A 15,316-nucleotide genomic window follows, 5' to 3' on the forward strand; every position below is an offset into this window, starting at 1 on the left:
CATTATTAGTTTTATTTATTCACACATCCCTTTAATATCATTTTTAGCATGAAGAAACACTGTATTTTAAAAAAGACCTTGTAAAATCTTACATTCACAAATTCACAAACAACTGTCCCTTTAAAAAAAAAGTCAAATCACAACTGCTTTCCAGTGACTTTGTTTCTGTGACGTACGACAGAAACATCTGTGCAGGACACACACGCACCGTAGCGGGAGTCATTTGGGAAAAGTTAGGAAAGTTTCAGACAACCAACAGGTTTGGTGAGAGGTGTTTGAGGTGAAACAGATTAAAACACGCAGGTGCAGGATAAGGCAACAGAAACAACAGTGTAGCTCTATCACAGTCACACCCACAGATAGCATACTTAAAGGAACAGTTACGCCTTTTTGAAGTGAGGTTGGTCGAGGTACATAATCAGTATCACCTACAGTAGATGACCGTAACATTAAAACCTTTCCTAACTTCATAGGTTCCAGTTATATCCAAATATTAAGGTGGTAGTTTTTACCTTGGTGTATTAGTTGAGGCGGTGTGGCTTATCCAATCTTCATTAATGAACTATGGGGTATGCTAACTTACCCTGATATAAACAATATCCAGTGTCACCGCTTTCTCCAAGCTGGAGACCCATGGGGCTACAGGTAGCTACCCAGCTACACCCTAGTCATATGTTCACTGCTGTACCTTGCTGTCAGACAGCTCTTCAGATAACCAGATAGCCCAACTGTGAGAGCCGCAATGATAAAATGCCATTCACCGTGGAGACAAGAGGACCGCTTTATGAGCCGGAGTTTACAGAAGAAGAACTTCTACGGAGGGAGGCTGAACAGCTGAAAGAGAGAGCAGAAAATTCTGTGAAGACTGGAGGAAAGCGCTATGACAGCAAAGTGAAGCAGCCAAAACATTCTACTATAGTGAACACAAACCGAAATAGATTCTTCTGGGGGTTAAAGTACATTTAGCTGCTGCCCCCATCCACCGCAGCTCCTGTGAGAGTACTCCTGTCTGCTTCTCCAAACTGGCACCATGCTAACTGTCATCTACTGTAGCTAACTCACTCACTACCAATAAATAACTCGTACAACCACACTTCAAAATAGCCAAACTATTTCTTTAACAATACACACACATTCTCGCACATCTGTCTTTGTGAGGACCCTCACTGGCATAATGCATTCCCTGCTCCCTTACCATAACCTCCCCAAACAGGCCCTTAATTCTGTCCTCGCTTTCCAAAAATGTCCTGAATTATAAAATTGGTCCTCACAAAGATATACGCACACACACACGCACACGCACGCACACACTTTAAATGCTGTTTGCTGTTGTACATCTGGACTTGGTGGAGAGGATACTGTATACAGATGTTCAGCAGCACATATTATATTCCTCTTTCAGTAGCTTAGCCGGGAGGAGTGTAAAAGATAAAGATCGAATCGCTGATCCTGTAAGTCACTCCACAAACCCTCAGTGAACCTCAACACATGAGCTTCACTGATGCCTTGAAAGGAAATCTAGTCTGAGAGCAGTACTCCTATATGGCACTTTGTCTGGATGTGTACCCTGAATCTAAAATCAGTGTGCATAGACTTTCTGTGATGAGAGGTAACAGGAAATAACTTATCAATTCATTTTTAAAAAAGCCATCCGTGATATGTTAAATGTATAAATGCCATTTTCAACTTCAAAAAACAGTTAAATAACACAGCAAGAGCGACATGTTTAACAATACGTCCCAGTTTCAAAAAAGGTGCAAAAACAAGCCGTTTAAACGATCCCTCCCGCGGTCGCCTGTTTGCTCTGAGATAGAAAAAGCAGGCCAGCTCCTGGACTTCTCCTTTTTTTTAAAGAAACGTCAGCAGCCTTCAGTCCAACACAGTGTTACAAGGCCAGGAGTCATCCGAGCTATGCTGACGATTGCTCTCCTGCAGCAGACACAGACAGAGCTCTGCAGCGGTAAATAAAGCTATAGCAAAAATGCCATCGCCGGCACGTCATTGTCAAGTTGGAACGTCGGCCGTTCCCCTTAAAGAAAAAGGGGCTTTCTCTGACATTTTGTCCCGCTCCCAAAATAGGACGTTCGTCAGCGATGACTCGTTCAATTTGTCACTTCATCTTTACCAGTGGAACGTGACTTATTCCGTCAGCGAGTTTGAAATAGCAAAACGTGACGGGCAATCATCGGCCCCACTGATGCGAGTAAAAGAAAACTCAAAGTGGCTGCTAGGGCAAGAAATACCAATGCCTAGAAACAACCTCAACAAACCTGTATCTGTTGCCTCTGGGCTGTCCGGTGACAACCCATATTCAGTTTAAAATAAATATAGCTGCTGCGTTTTTACAACATTTACTTGCCAAAGCCCTGTTTTACGGCTTAATCATTGAATGGCACAAGTTAACAGCTACTTAACGTTTCGTATTCTGTGTGAGCTTAAGAGAAAGATCCGTGGCGTTTTGCTGCTGGTGGTTACGTCCGCAAACTTCATCCCAGCTCCTCCAGAGAAAGGGCTGCACGCGTCTCCGGGACTGTTGTGCTCAGAGCAGAGAGAAGTGCCTGTGCTGCCTGGCTGTCTGGTAGCGTGTGGTGTTGGAACCACAGTCTATGTAGCGATAGGCCTCCAGGCTGTTCTGGGATGTCCGCACCATGTATGAGGTTTTCACAGAGGTTCTGAAAACAACATTACACGCATGATTTAGACCAAAATCAAGGTTTTAAAACATTAGATTTGATACAGACAAAATGCAAGCTGTGTCCACAGAAATTACCTCACGGTGGGCTGTCTGACGGCCCTCTTTGCTATTATACACTCACCGGCCACTTTATTAGGTTCACAAACTGCTGATCTACTGGGATTTTCCCGCACAACCATCTCTAGGGTTTTTACAGAGAATGGTCCCAAAAAGAGAAAAGATCCAGTGAGCGTCAGTTCTGTGGGCGCAAATGCCTCGTTGATGCCAGAGGTCAGAGGAGAACGGGCAGACTGGTTGGAGGTGATAGAAAGGCAACAGTGACTCAAATATCCAAGCGTTCCAACAGAGGAATGCAGGAGAGCATTTGTGAACACACAACACCACCTACTTTCTAGCAGGGATGTTGATTCAAAAGCCACAGAAAACAAGAGCGGATCTTTCTCCCTAGAAGTTAATTGAATTCCAGTAATTCCACCATGAATTATGAAAAATGCGAGGGAACAGCAGCAGAAGACCGCACTGACGCTTTATTAAGCACCAGGTGCACCTAATAAAGTAGCCGCTGAGTGTACGCTACAATATTTACACAGCAACAACTATCAAGGAAAGCTTAACCTTGAGAAAGATTTGTTCCAGTCATTTCCAGAATGTAAAGTTATGGTAATTGTGTCTAAACTACCAAGCAATAATCATAGAGTCTGACTAAAGAAAGAAAGTAATGGTGCACCACGATTTAACTCAAGAAAACACCTTGAGGAAGTTGCTTGTGTGGTAACATTGTCACTTAGTGTTGCTTAACATGAGACACAGAAGTGCACAGCTGCCTCCTGACTGAAGGCTGATCAGTCATCACAGATATCACGGGGCAGCGTGGAAGGTAACTCAACAGAATTACTAAGTGCTGTACTTCAACACAGTTTTCAAGTACTTTACTTGAGTATTTGTGTGGTACTTTATACTTCTACTCGACTACATTTCAGAAGGAAGTATTGTACTTTTTATCCCATTAAAGTTGGAGTTAGTTTGTGCAAATTGTATTTTTCATTTTATTGAAGTTTTGTTAACACAGCTTTGAACACGTTTGGACTGATAGATGACCCCCCCCCCCCCCCCCACCACCACCACCACCAAGAATAACCTTCAGAGGGTATACTACTTCAATTATGCAAGCAAAATAAATAAACATAAATAAATACAAATGTTATAAAATAATCACAGCTAAAGGGGCGGCAGTAGCTCAGTCCATAGGTGACTCGGCGGGGAGGGTCGCCGGTCATCACCTGGGCACTGCCGAGGTGATGTTGAGCAAGGCACCGAAGCCCAAACTGCTCGGGGCAGCCCCCTCGCTCTGACATCTCTCCATTAATTGCATGTATATAGATCCTGTTTGTGCATATGTGTGTGTCTGGCCTGTGTGTGTGTAACCTGTATAATAATAGACTGAAAAAAATCTAATTTCCCGGTTTCCCGATTAATAAAGTAATTCTTCTTCCCCTAAAAGGAAAATAAAGTAAATATAAAATGAATGATACATGGTTTGGGGTCTAGAACAGTACACCATATTAACTGGGGCACTAACGTGACTACAGAAATAAAGTTATTTAAGCCTGGAATTTCATCCTTAATGTTTTACTTTCTTGTAAAACGTGAAGAAAAAGTGTGTTGTTGATTGAAAACCAACTTGCTTCGACTTTTCGTCCGATTGTGGTTCTGCTGCCTGTCATATTATTTTATCTATAATATTTTCTAAGATTAAAAGATCAAATACTCATATCCAGAAGTTTGAATGAGTTGATTTAAATTAAACCCGGGTCTACGGTCTTACTGCACTGTTTTTAGGACAGAAACGTTTACTTATACAGTATTTGGCTGCCAACCTTTCTGTACTCTCACCTGAATTACATTTTGAACAGAAGACGTTTACACTGGTGTATCGGCCCTTTTGAGTATAGGATCTAACTTTCTTCATGTGGTGATAAAAGGTAAAGAGATACTCACTGCATGTATACGACAATGTTGTGGACCTTGATGGGCATGGTGCAGAAGGCACTGAGGAAGAAGGGACAGAAGAGGGTTAGATCGTTCAACTGGAACACTGAGTATTTATACATGTGACTTTATTGCCAACACAGAAAAACTCTTTAATGTGTTAAGAGGAACTACAGATATCATGAGTACTACTGATCTGGGTGAATGGGAGGCTGAAGCCCATAAGAAAGAAGAGAGATGTTCAGTGGAGATCAAAATTGGAGAACAACCTTTACAGTACATACTTGATTTATTCTAAAATATTGTTTTAACTCCATTTGTTCTTCTTAATGCTTCAGGTAAACTTTATGAAATCATGACATTATGAAATCATGAAATTACGTAACTGCAGTTATGGCAAAATTGTTTAATCCAAACATCTCTGCTTGAACATGAAGGATGTAACGATTTGACTTTTGTGGCATTTTTCCAGTTGAATGACGCAAAGATGAAAGCCAAACGTGCAGAGTGTAGGCAATGAGCGATGTTTGCACAGTAAATAGATAAACAGTGACGGTCTCATTGCAAAGAATTCAAAACATATGTCGGCCTAAGGAAAAAAACCCTTTGGTGGACACACAACTCTACCAGGTAGTGCACTCCAATTGGCCAATTGAATGAATCTAGAAATGACGTGCAGATTCTACCCCCCCATCGTCCAATGACTTGGTTGAAGAGTAGGTAGAATTTCAGTCAATCAAGATATTCGTAGGTTGACCACAGCCTTATGGAAGGCTACATTTAAAATCTCTGGAGTACCCTTCAAGCCAATGAGAATCCACTGCTCAAAGCAAAACAATCAACAAATGAGGAGAATGTCGTGTTTTGTGTGACATTGAAAAGCTGTTTGGACAGATTCTGTAAGTTTAGGCAGAGACACTTACTAGACATAGGGTGCACTGCTACCAATCTCCACGCGGACAGTGTAGTTCACCTGCAGAAGAAAGATCAGACACACGACAACAAAGCTCAACGTACCGTTATCTGGAGCTGAGGAGGAAGTAACTTAATGGCAACTATAGTGTATAGATATTCTATCAGCAGAGACAATAGGTTAAGGCAGTGTACACAAGGGTGTGCCTAACTCTTTGATCAACCTCAAGACATTTCAGTGAACTTGCACGGCAATAAAGCTCAAGTTACAAACCAAATTGTAAAGTCTATGAATCTGATAAGTGCAGAGCAACTGGGGACAAGTTGGAGCGTTTTCAATGTTCATTTAACACAACCATGTATGTTCAATTGAATATGTTACTAAGTCAAAATATTCATTGTTCAAACTTATAAACTTTATAGTTTCTTAGCAAATGTTCACTGATTTTAAATTTGATGCCTGCAACACGTTACAAAAAAGCTGGGACAGGAGCAACACAAGACTGGGAAAGTGAGGAACGCTCCAAAAACACCTGTTTGAAACGGCAAAGCGAAAGCCATACATCAACAACACCCAGAAACGCAGCTGGCTTCTCTGGACCCGAGCTCGTCTGAGATGGACTGATGCAAAGTGGAGACGTGTGCTGTGGTCTGACGAGTCCACTCTTCATATTGGTTTTGGAAATCATGGACGTCTTGTCCTCCAGGACTAAAAGGAAAAGCAGCATCCAGATTGTTATCAGCGCAAAGTTCAAAAGCCAGCGTCTGTGATGGTATGGGGGTGTGTTAGTGCCCATGGCATCATGTGTAACTTGCACATCCGTGAAGGCAGCATTCATGCTGAAAGGTACATACAGGTTTTGGAACAAGATATGCTGCCATCCAAGCAACGTCTTTTTCACGGACCTCCATGTTTATTTCAGCAAGACGATGCCGAGACACATTCTGCACGTGTTACAGCAGCGTGGCTTTGATGTAAAAGAGTGTGGGTCCACCTGTCTCCCATTGAAAAGGTGTGTCACATTATGAAACAGGACAAAGGAGACGACGGACTGTTGAGCAACTGAAGTCGTACATTAAGAAAGAATGTAAAAGAACCATTAGTGTCCTCAGTTCCCAAATGTGTATTCAAAGGAAAGGTGATGCAACACAGTGGTCAACGTGAGCCTGTCCCAGCTTTTTTGGAACATGTTGCAGGCATCAAATTCAAAACGAGTGAATATTTGCAAAAAGTTTAGCAGTTTGAACATGAAATATCTTTGTAGTGTATTTAATTGAATATAGGTTGATATGGAATTGCAAATCATTGTATTCTGTTATCTACGTTTTACACAACGTCCCAACCTCATTGGAACTGGGGTTGTAAATGACGAGGCTAATTATTATACGTTTGCTACGGTCGACGAATGAGCATACCAAGAATGTGTTTCTTGTGTCTCTCAAAACTGTCCACTTCCCCAATCTATCCACCTACGGCTGTCCGCACAGACGCAACTCAAAGGCTGGAGTTTTGTAAAACAGCTAGGCACTGCAGTATTTAGCAAATGGTACTCGCACAAAAAAATGTTGTACCTGCACCATTTTCAGCCACAGATTTGTCGTACTAACGAGTATTTGTGGCAGTAGGATGATGCATCACGGATCATTTCTAAATAAACTACAGTGCCCATCTTTATTGTAGTCAACACTGTGGGGGAATGAGATATATGAAAGGCTTTGGCAACACACAAGATACTTGTTAGTATGATCATTTACTTTGTTGACAGTAAGAATCATGTAGAATAACATCGGCCTTTTACTTTCAGTTTAAAGTCAGTGGCAGTGTGCTGCACTGGTGTATTCAAGAATTGAACCCTTTAGCAGGAGAGCTTGTGTTCAAAACACGTCATCAAAGAGAGAGAACATCCTGTTGCTTGCACACCTACAGCGCTGACAGTTTGTTTGCATACTGAACTTTGTACCAGGAAGCAAGTGTCTGGACTTACCACTGATAATGTTTATTTTGTACACAGAAAAAATGTTTACTGAGACATTTAACAAATGTATATGTATAAAATATGTCATTGTTTTGCTTTACCTGTCTCTGACTGAGTGGCAGGATGGTGGTGACGTTGTTTAGCTGCTGATTTCCGATCACCGTCTTCATGTAAAGGACCTGGGAGCTCACACTCTGCACCAGCACCGAGAAGAAGTTTGGGTTGCTGATGTTCAGTGTGCTCTGAGAAGAAGAAAGTACATAAAAAATCCTGAGTGAAAAAACGGGAAATAGGACGTTTCTGAACTATTGCCTGAAAAATCAGGGATCAGCGTTGAATGAACTCCTTCGACACACTGGAAGAGTCACAAAAGGAAACGTCTTACGGCTAAACTATATTGGATTACAGGTTAAAATGAGTCTAATGTACAACTAAAGCAACACAGGCAGAGAAGAGCTACAGTGACACTTCTGATCTTCCAGTTCATTCTGTATCACAGAAACATGTATTTAACAGTGTTAAACATCTATTATTAAAGAAGTAGCTCAAGCTTGAAGACTTGGCTTGTGCATCACCAACAACTGACAAAGTCCTGACCAACAATAATAACAACCATATGGAGGAATAATTGCTCTCTATTTGAATTAGGGCTGCAACTAACAATTATTCTCATCATCATTATTTCCTAGGTTCATTGTTGTGTGAAAATATTGTGAAAATGACAGCTAGAATTTCCTTCTAATTGAGAAGTGATTCTCTTATCGATTACTGATCACTGTGAAAAACACAGGTTAACAGCGGCCACACAATTGGTTTGTTTGTTGTTATTATCTCTGAACAGTGTAGATGAAACAAGAGAATTTTCATAAAGCTTGCCTGCATGGCGCTTATGTTATTATAATGCCATGATTTGGACAGTTTCTTCCTCTCAACGACGACTCCTAGCTAGATGCATACGTTTTTTGACGTCATTGTTTTTGCAGTGCGCAACTGTCAGAAAAACACTGGGATCGACTCCAGCCCTCCGTGACCCCGTCAGGGACACGTGGTTGCAGATGATTGATGGATGGACAATCATCTTTGACGGTGTTGAGCCTTAGATGCAAAAACAATGCCTTCACAAAATCGATAGCAGAGATACCGGGATGGGAGGAGAACGCCTGACATCTGGCACATCAGGCTCTATACCTGCCCTGTACATCCGTTAAGCCAGACTAACAGCCTCTCTTACTCTTTAAAAATAAACATTACGACCTTCTTAAAAGGTAGAATTTGCAGGAATGCAGGCCTGTTGTATTAGACCTGGGGTGCTCAATTCGAGCCCTGGAGGGCATCTGTCCTGCATGTTTTAGGTTTCTCCCAGCACTTCAGCTGCTTGATAACGAACACATCATTAGAATCAGGTCTGGGTTCACTAACTACGTTGTTGGTGCTTTGATTTAAGTGTAGGGACTCTTCTCATGTTACTGCAGAGGTCTGGTGTTATTTTGAGCAGTATAAGTGGTTTAAAAAGCCGTTTTCAACATCACCGTACTGCCCTGATCAGTCCGGGATATCTCTGTTAATAGTTTATACACAAAAAGCGCTTGATGTCTTATTTGATGTACGAAAGACCATGGGATGATTTTACGCCGGAATTACACTTTCAGCTAGGCGTACCTAATAAACAAGCAACTGAGTATAACTAACAATGAGCTGCAAGTATGAGAGAAAACTTACCGTCATGTTCATTAGGACCTTCTTGTTGGAGTGGTCGAAGCGTACGAACACAGAGTGTATTCCATCATCCACCACAACCACGGAGCGAGGGAAGAGGAAGAAGGCCACGAGTGCGGAAGCCAGGAGGCACAGCACCACGGACAGGACCACATAGAGCTTCCTACGACACAAAGAAGGGAGGTTCTTACCAACTAGTGCACCGTACCAACATCATCAAAGCCTGAGAGCATTTCTGAATGGCATAGAAATAAATATACAGTGGGCCCAGAAATCCAGTCAAAGAACGTGAACCGGAGGGTACACATTAGTAAGTTATGGTTACTTACGTTCTTTGGGGTCGCAGCCTTTGGTCGCTGTATGGAATCAATGCAACCAGTTCATTCACTTGACCTATCGGGTGAGAGATAACATTTACAGTTATGTGACATATAGATTTGTTTTCCCCTTAAAGTGCACATATTGGACTCAAGGCAAAGCTGCTGAAATAGCAGGATGACAGTCTCTCACTTCCATCAACACACGCAACGCTAGGCTATTAGAAAAGTTATTGTCTGCTTATTAAAGTGTGATAATACCAGTTTGAATAAAGAGCAGTACAGGTAACATAAACAGAAACACACATGACTAGAGATGTGTGGTATTTACTGCATTACTAAGTATATAACACTTTCGATTGTGCTCTAACTGTGATGATGATAACCTTAGCTTTTACGTCTTGGTCTAAGTTAATCAAACTTTTTCCAGAGAGTCATAGGTTGCTCGTATTCACCTGAGGGTATTCGCCCGGTGCCTTGACACGTTGGACACGTTATGCTGTCCCTACCGGTGAACTCCACGTAGGGGAACTGAGCTATGTCCTCCGGTCTGACGAGCCCATCCAAAGAGTCGTTATCGGAGTCTCTGTCCTCTGCCCGCCGCCCGGAGCTCTGCCTCTCCGGGAGCAGCGACATGCTACTGTCGCTACGAGACCACCGTGTTCCCATGGCGACTCGACTCGCCCTCCAGCCACCGACTGCGCCCCGGGGTCTGCAGGTGGATGAGAGCGGAGAATTCAAGACAAACACAACAACAACAACAACGTCGATAAGTCTACTCAGGAGCGATAGGTCAGAGAGAAAACCCCGCTGTAAACACGCAGACTATCTCTTTTCAATCAGCTGACGGGGTTCAAATGGAGAGTTTGCGGAATGCAATGTTGTCCAAGCGTGGCGTCGCTGAGCTATGCTAGTTTGCTAACAGATGCGTTCTGCGAGTTAGCTGCTCTCTTCCGTTGACCGTCGTCCTAGTTACGGTAGTTATGGTAACAGTTACACAAACTTTACTCACCTTTTAGACCGAAAAACTCAACGGGTCCATCCCAAAGTTGGATTCACACCAGCGCACACTGTGTCTTCTGTCACTCCGGAGCTCCCGTTCATGTTGACTTCATGGATGTGTTTTCTTCTTCTTCTTCTTTTTCTTATATTGACAGACGCCAGTGCAGCGTTCACGGTGTACAGCGCCCCCTGCCGTTCGGAGTGTGCAGCGCCAGCCTTCATATACTGAGCCTACATGTACAGTGGTTGAGGGGGACCACAGGTCCCAGGTCTCCAGGGACAGTCCCCGTTTTCAGGGACCTGTCCCCGGTTTCCACTGTGACTGAAAGATCCGAACATGGATCATAGGAAACAATGAAAATACGTAAATGTTAACCAAACGACACCCTACTACTCACGGGCTAAAGCCAAAGTGGTCTGACATCTGCAGGTCAAAAGATGAGGAAGCAGAATAGGTTTAAGTTTAGCAAATATCATAAAAAACCTTAAAAAATATCGTGAAAAAATAATTTTTAAAAATCATTAAAAATCATTAAAGAATCATAAAAAATCATTAAAATATATTATTCAAAAACAAACATTGTGACACATGAGGAATATTTGTCTTTATGTTGCAAAAGTGGTTTGACATCCCTAGGTCAAAAGATAAGGAAGCATAATAGATTTAAGTTTTGCCTTGTGATACATGAGACGTAACTCAATGAAATGGTTTAGATGCATCATAGTTTTTTATTTTGAATATCAAATGAATGTTGAATATCAAACTGATGTTTTGGAGATTTTGACGCTTCTGAACCAAAAACGTCCCCAGATTTTGTCTCAGAAATCTGCTCATTTTAATGTAGATTAGATAATGTTCATGCGCCGGCCGAAGCAGATTATTTAAAGATGGCAAAAATCAGCAATTGATTCAACATGAAAATAATAACAACATGATAACATCAGGTTTATTGTTATTATAAGTGTTTGTCTTTTTTAACTCTGGCCTTCCTTTACATCCTTCCTTCCTCTACTCTCCCTCTTCCCATTTGTGGGTTCCACCATGCTGCTGGAAGGTTAACAGTATATATATATATATATATATATATATATTTAAAATATGAAGTCACCAGTGTAACGGTGTGTATCGGTGAAACTGCGTTCATTAGTAATGTCATTCAGTCAGTCTGTCCTGCAAGCCTTCTCTTCAGCTCTGCATTCTCTCTTTGCAGCATTTTATTCTGAAAATAAAGAATAAAACAATGGGAAAGATGAGGAAACTGTTAAAACAACATTACAACTTTACAAACAGCTCAAATCAAACCCCTTTCAGCTCAGCCGTGAGGGTGAACTGACATACGGAGTCTGCATTGTGACAGAATAAGGTTAAAAACCTGAGCTAAAGAATAAAAAACAGATAGTGAGGTGAAATGAAAGCAGAGCTAACCTTGTGTCTGAGGGCCTCCACGATCAGGTCTCTTCCTCCTCTGATGCTCTCCTCCTTTTTTGAAGCCCGGAAGACGTCCCCGATCACTGAGACCAGCACATGAGACTGAAAAGGGTTTAAGAAGAAGAAGAAATTCAATTTTTCCACACTGTTATTATTCATGTCACACACACACAGGCCCGAAATACACACATGCACAAACAGGACCTTTAAACATGCAATTAATGGAGAGATGTCAGAGCGAGGGGACTGCCAATAGCTCAGTGCCCCGAGCAGTTGGGGGTTCGGTGCCTCGCTCAACAGCACCTCAGCAGTGCCCAGGAGATGAACTGGCACACAGGGACTTGAACCGGCGACCCTCTGGTTCCCAGCCCAACCTATGGACTGAGCTACTGCTATTGATTTATCACTAATATCATCATAAGGTCATATTCACATTACTATGGATATTATTATAGTTACTGGAAGTGTGTCTGTCTCTGTCTTTGTGTCTGTCTGTGTCTCTCTCCGTCCATCTGTCCGTCTTTTCTCTCTTTCTCTCTCCTTTTCTTCCTCTCTCCGGTGCAGACAGATGTCCGTCCTCCACAGAGCTGGGTCTGTCTGACGCTCCTGCCTGTTATAGTGAAGGTTTTTGTTGCCACCGTACTCTACGGGGGAATTATTGGGTCTGTGTAAATCATAAATAAGTCATAGAGTGTGGTCTTTACCTAGTTTGTAGAGTGTCCTGAGATAACTTTGGCACTATAAATAAAATTGAATTCAATTGAATTGAATTGAATCACCAGCTCAAATAACAACAACAAATCAAAGAAGTGTTCCTGTAGGTGAGGCTGTACAGGGAATACTCACAAACTCCTTGCTCTGGAACAGATAACAGTGGTTCGTGTCCGCTGCGGGGTGCCGAGCCACAAATCCAAAGACTTTGGGTGCAGACGGCAGGACGGCACAGAAGGAAATAGTGGACAGAGGGCACGAGTACAAGAGAAACTGGGGGTGGATGAGACAACGGCGAGATTCAATGGGATGATTCAAGGAAAAGAAAGGGAGGAATTAAACCACACGCGCCCTTGGACTGGTGTGATATCAGGTACGCTTTTGTCAAAAACCTTGGTTTTGTTTTCCAAAATGTCTACCCCGCCCAGAGACAGGAAGAGGTGGACTTTGCTCTTCTTCGCTGCCTTTTCGGAGGAGTATTGGTCCGGTGTCTGGGGACGAGAGGGGCAGATGACACGTCATGGTTGTTAATGCATCTTTAAAATGTTGTTACAGAGTATTAAAGAGCTCATATGGATTCAAAGTTAGTTTCCCAAATGTCCCCTTGATGTGCAGAAGCATCCAAGTCAACAATTTTTGCTTTAGTTTTAATTTTAAAGCTTTCTACACAGTTCATACAGGAACTGACGGAAGGGTAGGGCAGAGTGAGTGTATTTTGTATTGTTTGTTTTGTTGTTATTATTATTATCATTATGTTTTAGGTACTTTACTTTTAGTTATTGTTTTTCATGCATATGTAAACCAAAAAATTAGCATGTTATAATCTAGTTGTTACGTGTATATGGATGTACAAATGCATTGCACTCGTGTCAATATGCTCAAAAAACAACGACACGGTTCTACAACTGTACGCTATGATGAGTATACGGTGCAGTGGCCTGTCCCTGTCTGGAACTGTCCTCATTTTTAACTGCGTGTTAAAAGCAGACGTGCAAAGGAAGACTGAACTGCAGAGCTAGTCAGATGACAGGTCATGTTTTAACATGGTCAAAATACATGAAACTGGAATGGTCTCCCTTTTTTATTTCATTGATAATAGAATTGTAATTTTAATAATATAATGAATGACAAACTGGAAATGTTCCTGTGTGACCTTAAAGGTTGAATATGTAGAATCTTTATCAAAAGCTATATTTTAGCCTGGATGTATTTCCTTGGGTGTATTAAAAAAGACAATACACCCACAGGGCCGGGCCATATGGTGGTGTGGTGGTTAGCACTGTCGCCTCACAGCAAGACGGTTCCTGGTTCCTGCGTGGGTTCTCTCCGGGTTCTCCGGCTTCCTCCCACGGTCCAAAGACATGTACTTGTTAGGTTCATAGGTGTGAACGTGAGTGTGAGTGGTTGTCTGTCTCTGTTGGTCTCTATGTGCCCTGCGATAGACCGGGGCCCTGTCCAGGGTGGACCCCGCCTCACGCCCGGTGTCAGCCGGGATCGGCCCCAGCCCCCGTGACCCTGATAGGGACAAGCCACAGGGCGTTTTGAGAGGTGCTTTGCTAGCTAGCTAATGGATTAAACACCACTCAAAGAAAGACTTCCAGTGAAGACTGGCAAATGTTAAATACCGTTGTTGAATGAATGGATTAGTCCAAATTAGTGGTTACCCTGTATGATTCATCACTGACATGGCGCAGGCTGATCGCTTTACACACTGAGACTACGATCTTGAGACACTAGATGGCGGTGTTCTGCTTAATCTCCATATTCAACCTTTAATGTGAGCACGATTATGCTATTTGATCCAATAGGCACCTAACAAATGAGTGTGGCCTAATGTTGCTGTTTGACATAACTTCAGACTACATCAAATATATAAAAAAGCTCTGCCCTAGGACCTTTATTAGTTTGTGACTTAAGTGGGAAAATTCCCCAAAACTTCTGTCTCTTTGACCAAATCACACACACATATTATTTTACTCTGCGATGTCCTTTTCTTAACTAATGACATATGTTATTCTTCCATTCCCTGAGGCTCCCCTGAAACAGTCTGAAGTTCCCCTGGGGTTTAGGGAAACGGTTTCCCCTGTAAGGGGAATAACAGCAACTAAAATGGGATGTGAGCGCTGACCTTTAGGCTCTGAGCTGCTTCGGACAGGACCTGCAGTCCATCAGGGCGGACCACCTCAACCCGGCCAAGGAACTATAGATTGAAGAGAGGAATGCACATGAAGCAAAGTGTTAAAGGATGTTTTAAGAAAAGCTGCTGTTCGACTGCAGGATAAAGGCTGAACGTACAGTAGAGACAATCCAAACTGAGCCAAATGAAACCAAGCACACACTTTGGTTCAGATGCTGTTGTTAACAGGTATCTCACCTTGTAGCTCTGCTTTGTTTTCCACATTCTGAATAAGATGTTGAACCTTCAAAAACCAGTATTTACCTTGACTGGAAAGGAGATCTCATTATCATCCTCTGAAGTGTCACTCATTTTTACTCGTCTGGTGCCAAATTGAACCCTGCAGGAGGACGTAAAGATGAGTCTGAGACGCACACGTTTGAATTGTTAAAG

At 42.4% G+C, this 15,316-nt stretch overlaps 1 protein-coding gene across 1 annotated transcript; it reads right to left on the minus strand.

Annotated features, from left to right (window-relative positions):
- Nucleotides 1–23: 23 nt before the first annotated feature.
- On the minus strand, nucleotides 24–10,729 carry LOC310951792 (transmembrane protein 106C-like). The gene is made up of 8 exons (XM_083920206.1): nucleotides 10,618–10,729; nucleotides 10,061–10,317; nucleotides 9,618–9,681; nucleotides 9,292–9,451; nucleotides 7,674–7,814; nucleotides 5,608–5,657; nucleotides 4,694–4,744; nucleotides 24–2,672 (listed from the first exon to the last, which is right to left on the minus strand). Exons 2-8 carry the CDS (start codon nucleotides 10,272–10,274, stop codon nucleotides 2,540–2,542), a joined length of 813 nt encoding a protein of 270 aa, XP_083776332.1. The 5' UTR covers nucleotides 10,275–10,317; nucleotides 10,618–10,729; the 3' UTR covers nucleotides 24–2,539.
- Between the last annotated feature and the right edge of the window lie 4,587 nt (nucleotides 10,730–15,316).

The sequence above is a fragment of the Echiichthys vipera genome, assembly GCF_963691815.1.
Source record: "Echiichthys vipera genome assembly, chromosome: 9".
NCBI lineage: Eukaryota > Metazoa > Chordata > Actinopteri > Perciformes > Trachinidae > Echiichthys > Echiichthys vipera.

Bases quoted from the DNA above. Each gene is read 5' to 3' on its own strand.
- LOC310951792 (XM_083920206.1), bottom strand. From the start codon at position 10,274: ATGGGAACACGGTGGTCTCGTAGCGACAGTAGCATGTCGCTGCTCCCG. The intron at 7,815-9,291 runs GTAAGTTTTCTC...TCTTCTTCTCAG, and splicing joins AGGTCCTAATGAACATGACG to AGCACACTGAACATCAGCAA. The intron at 4,745-5,607 runs GTAAGTGTCTCT...CTTCTTCCTCAG, and splicing joins AGCAGTGCACCCTATGTCTA to TGCCTTCTGCACCATGCCCA.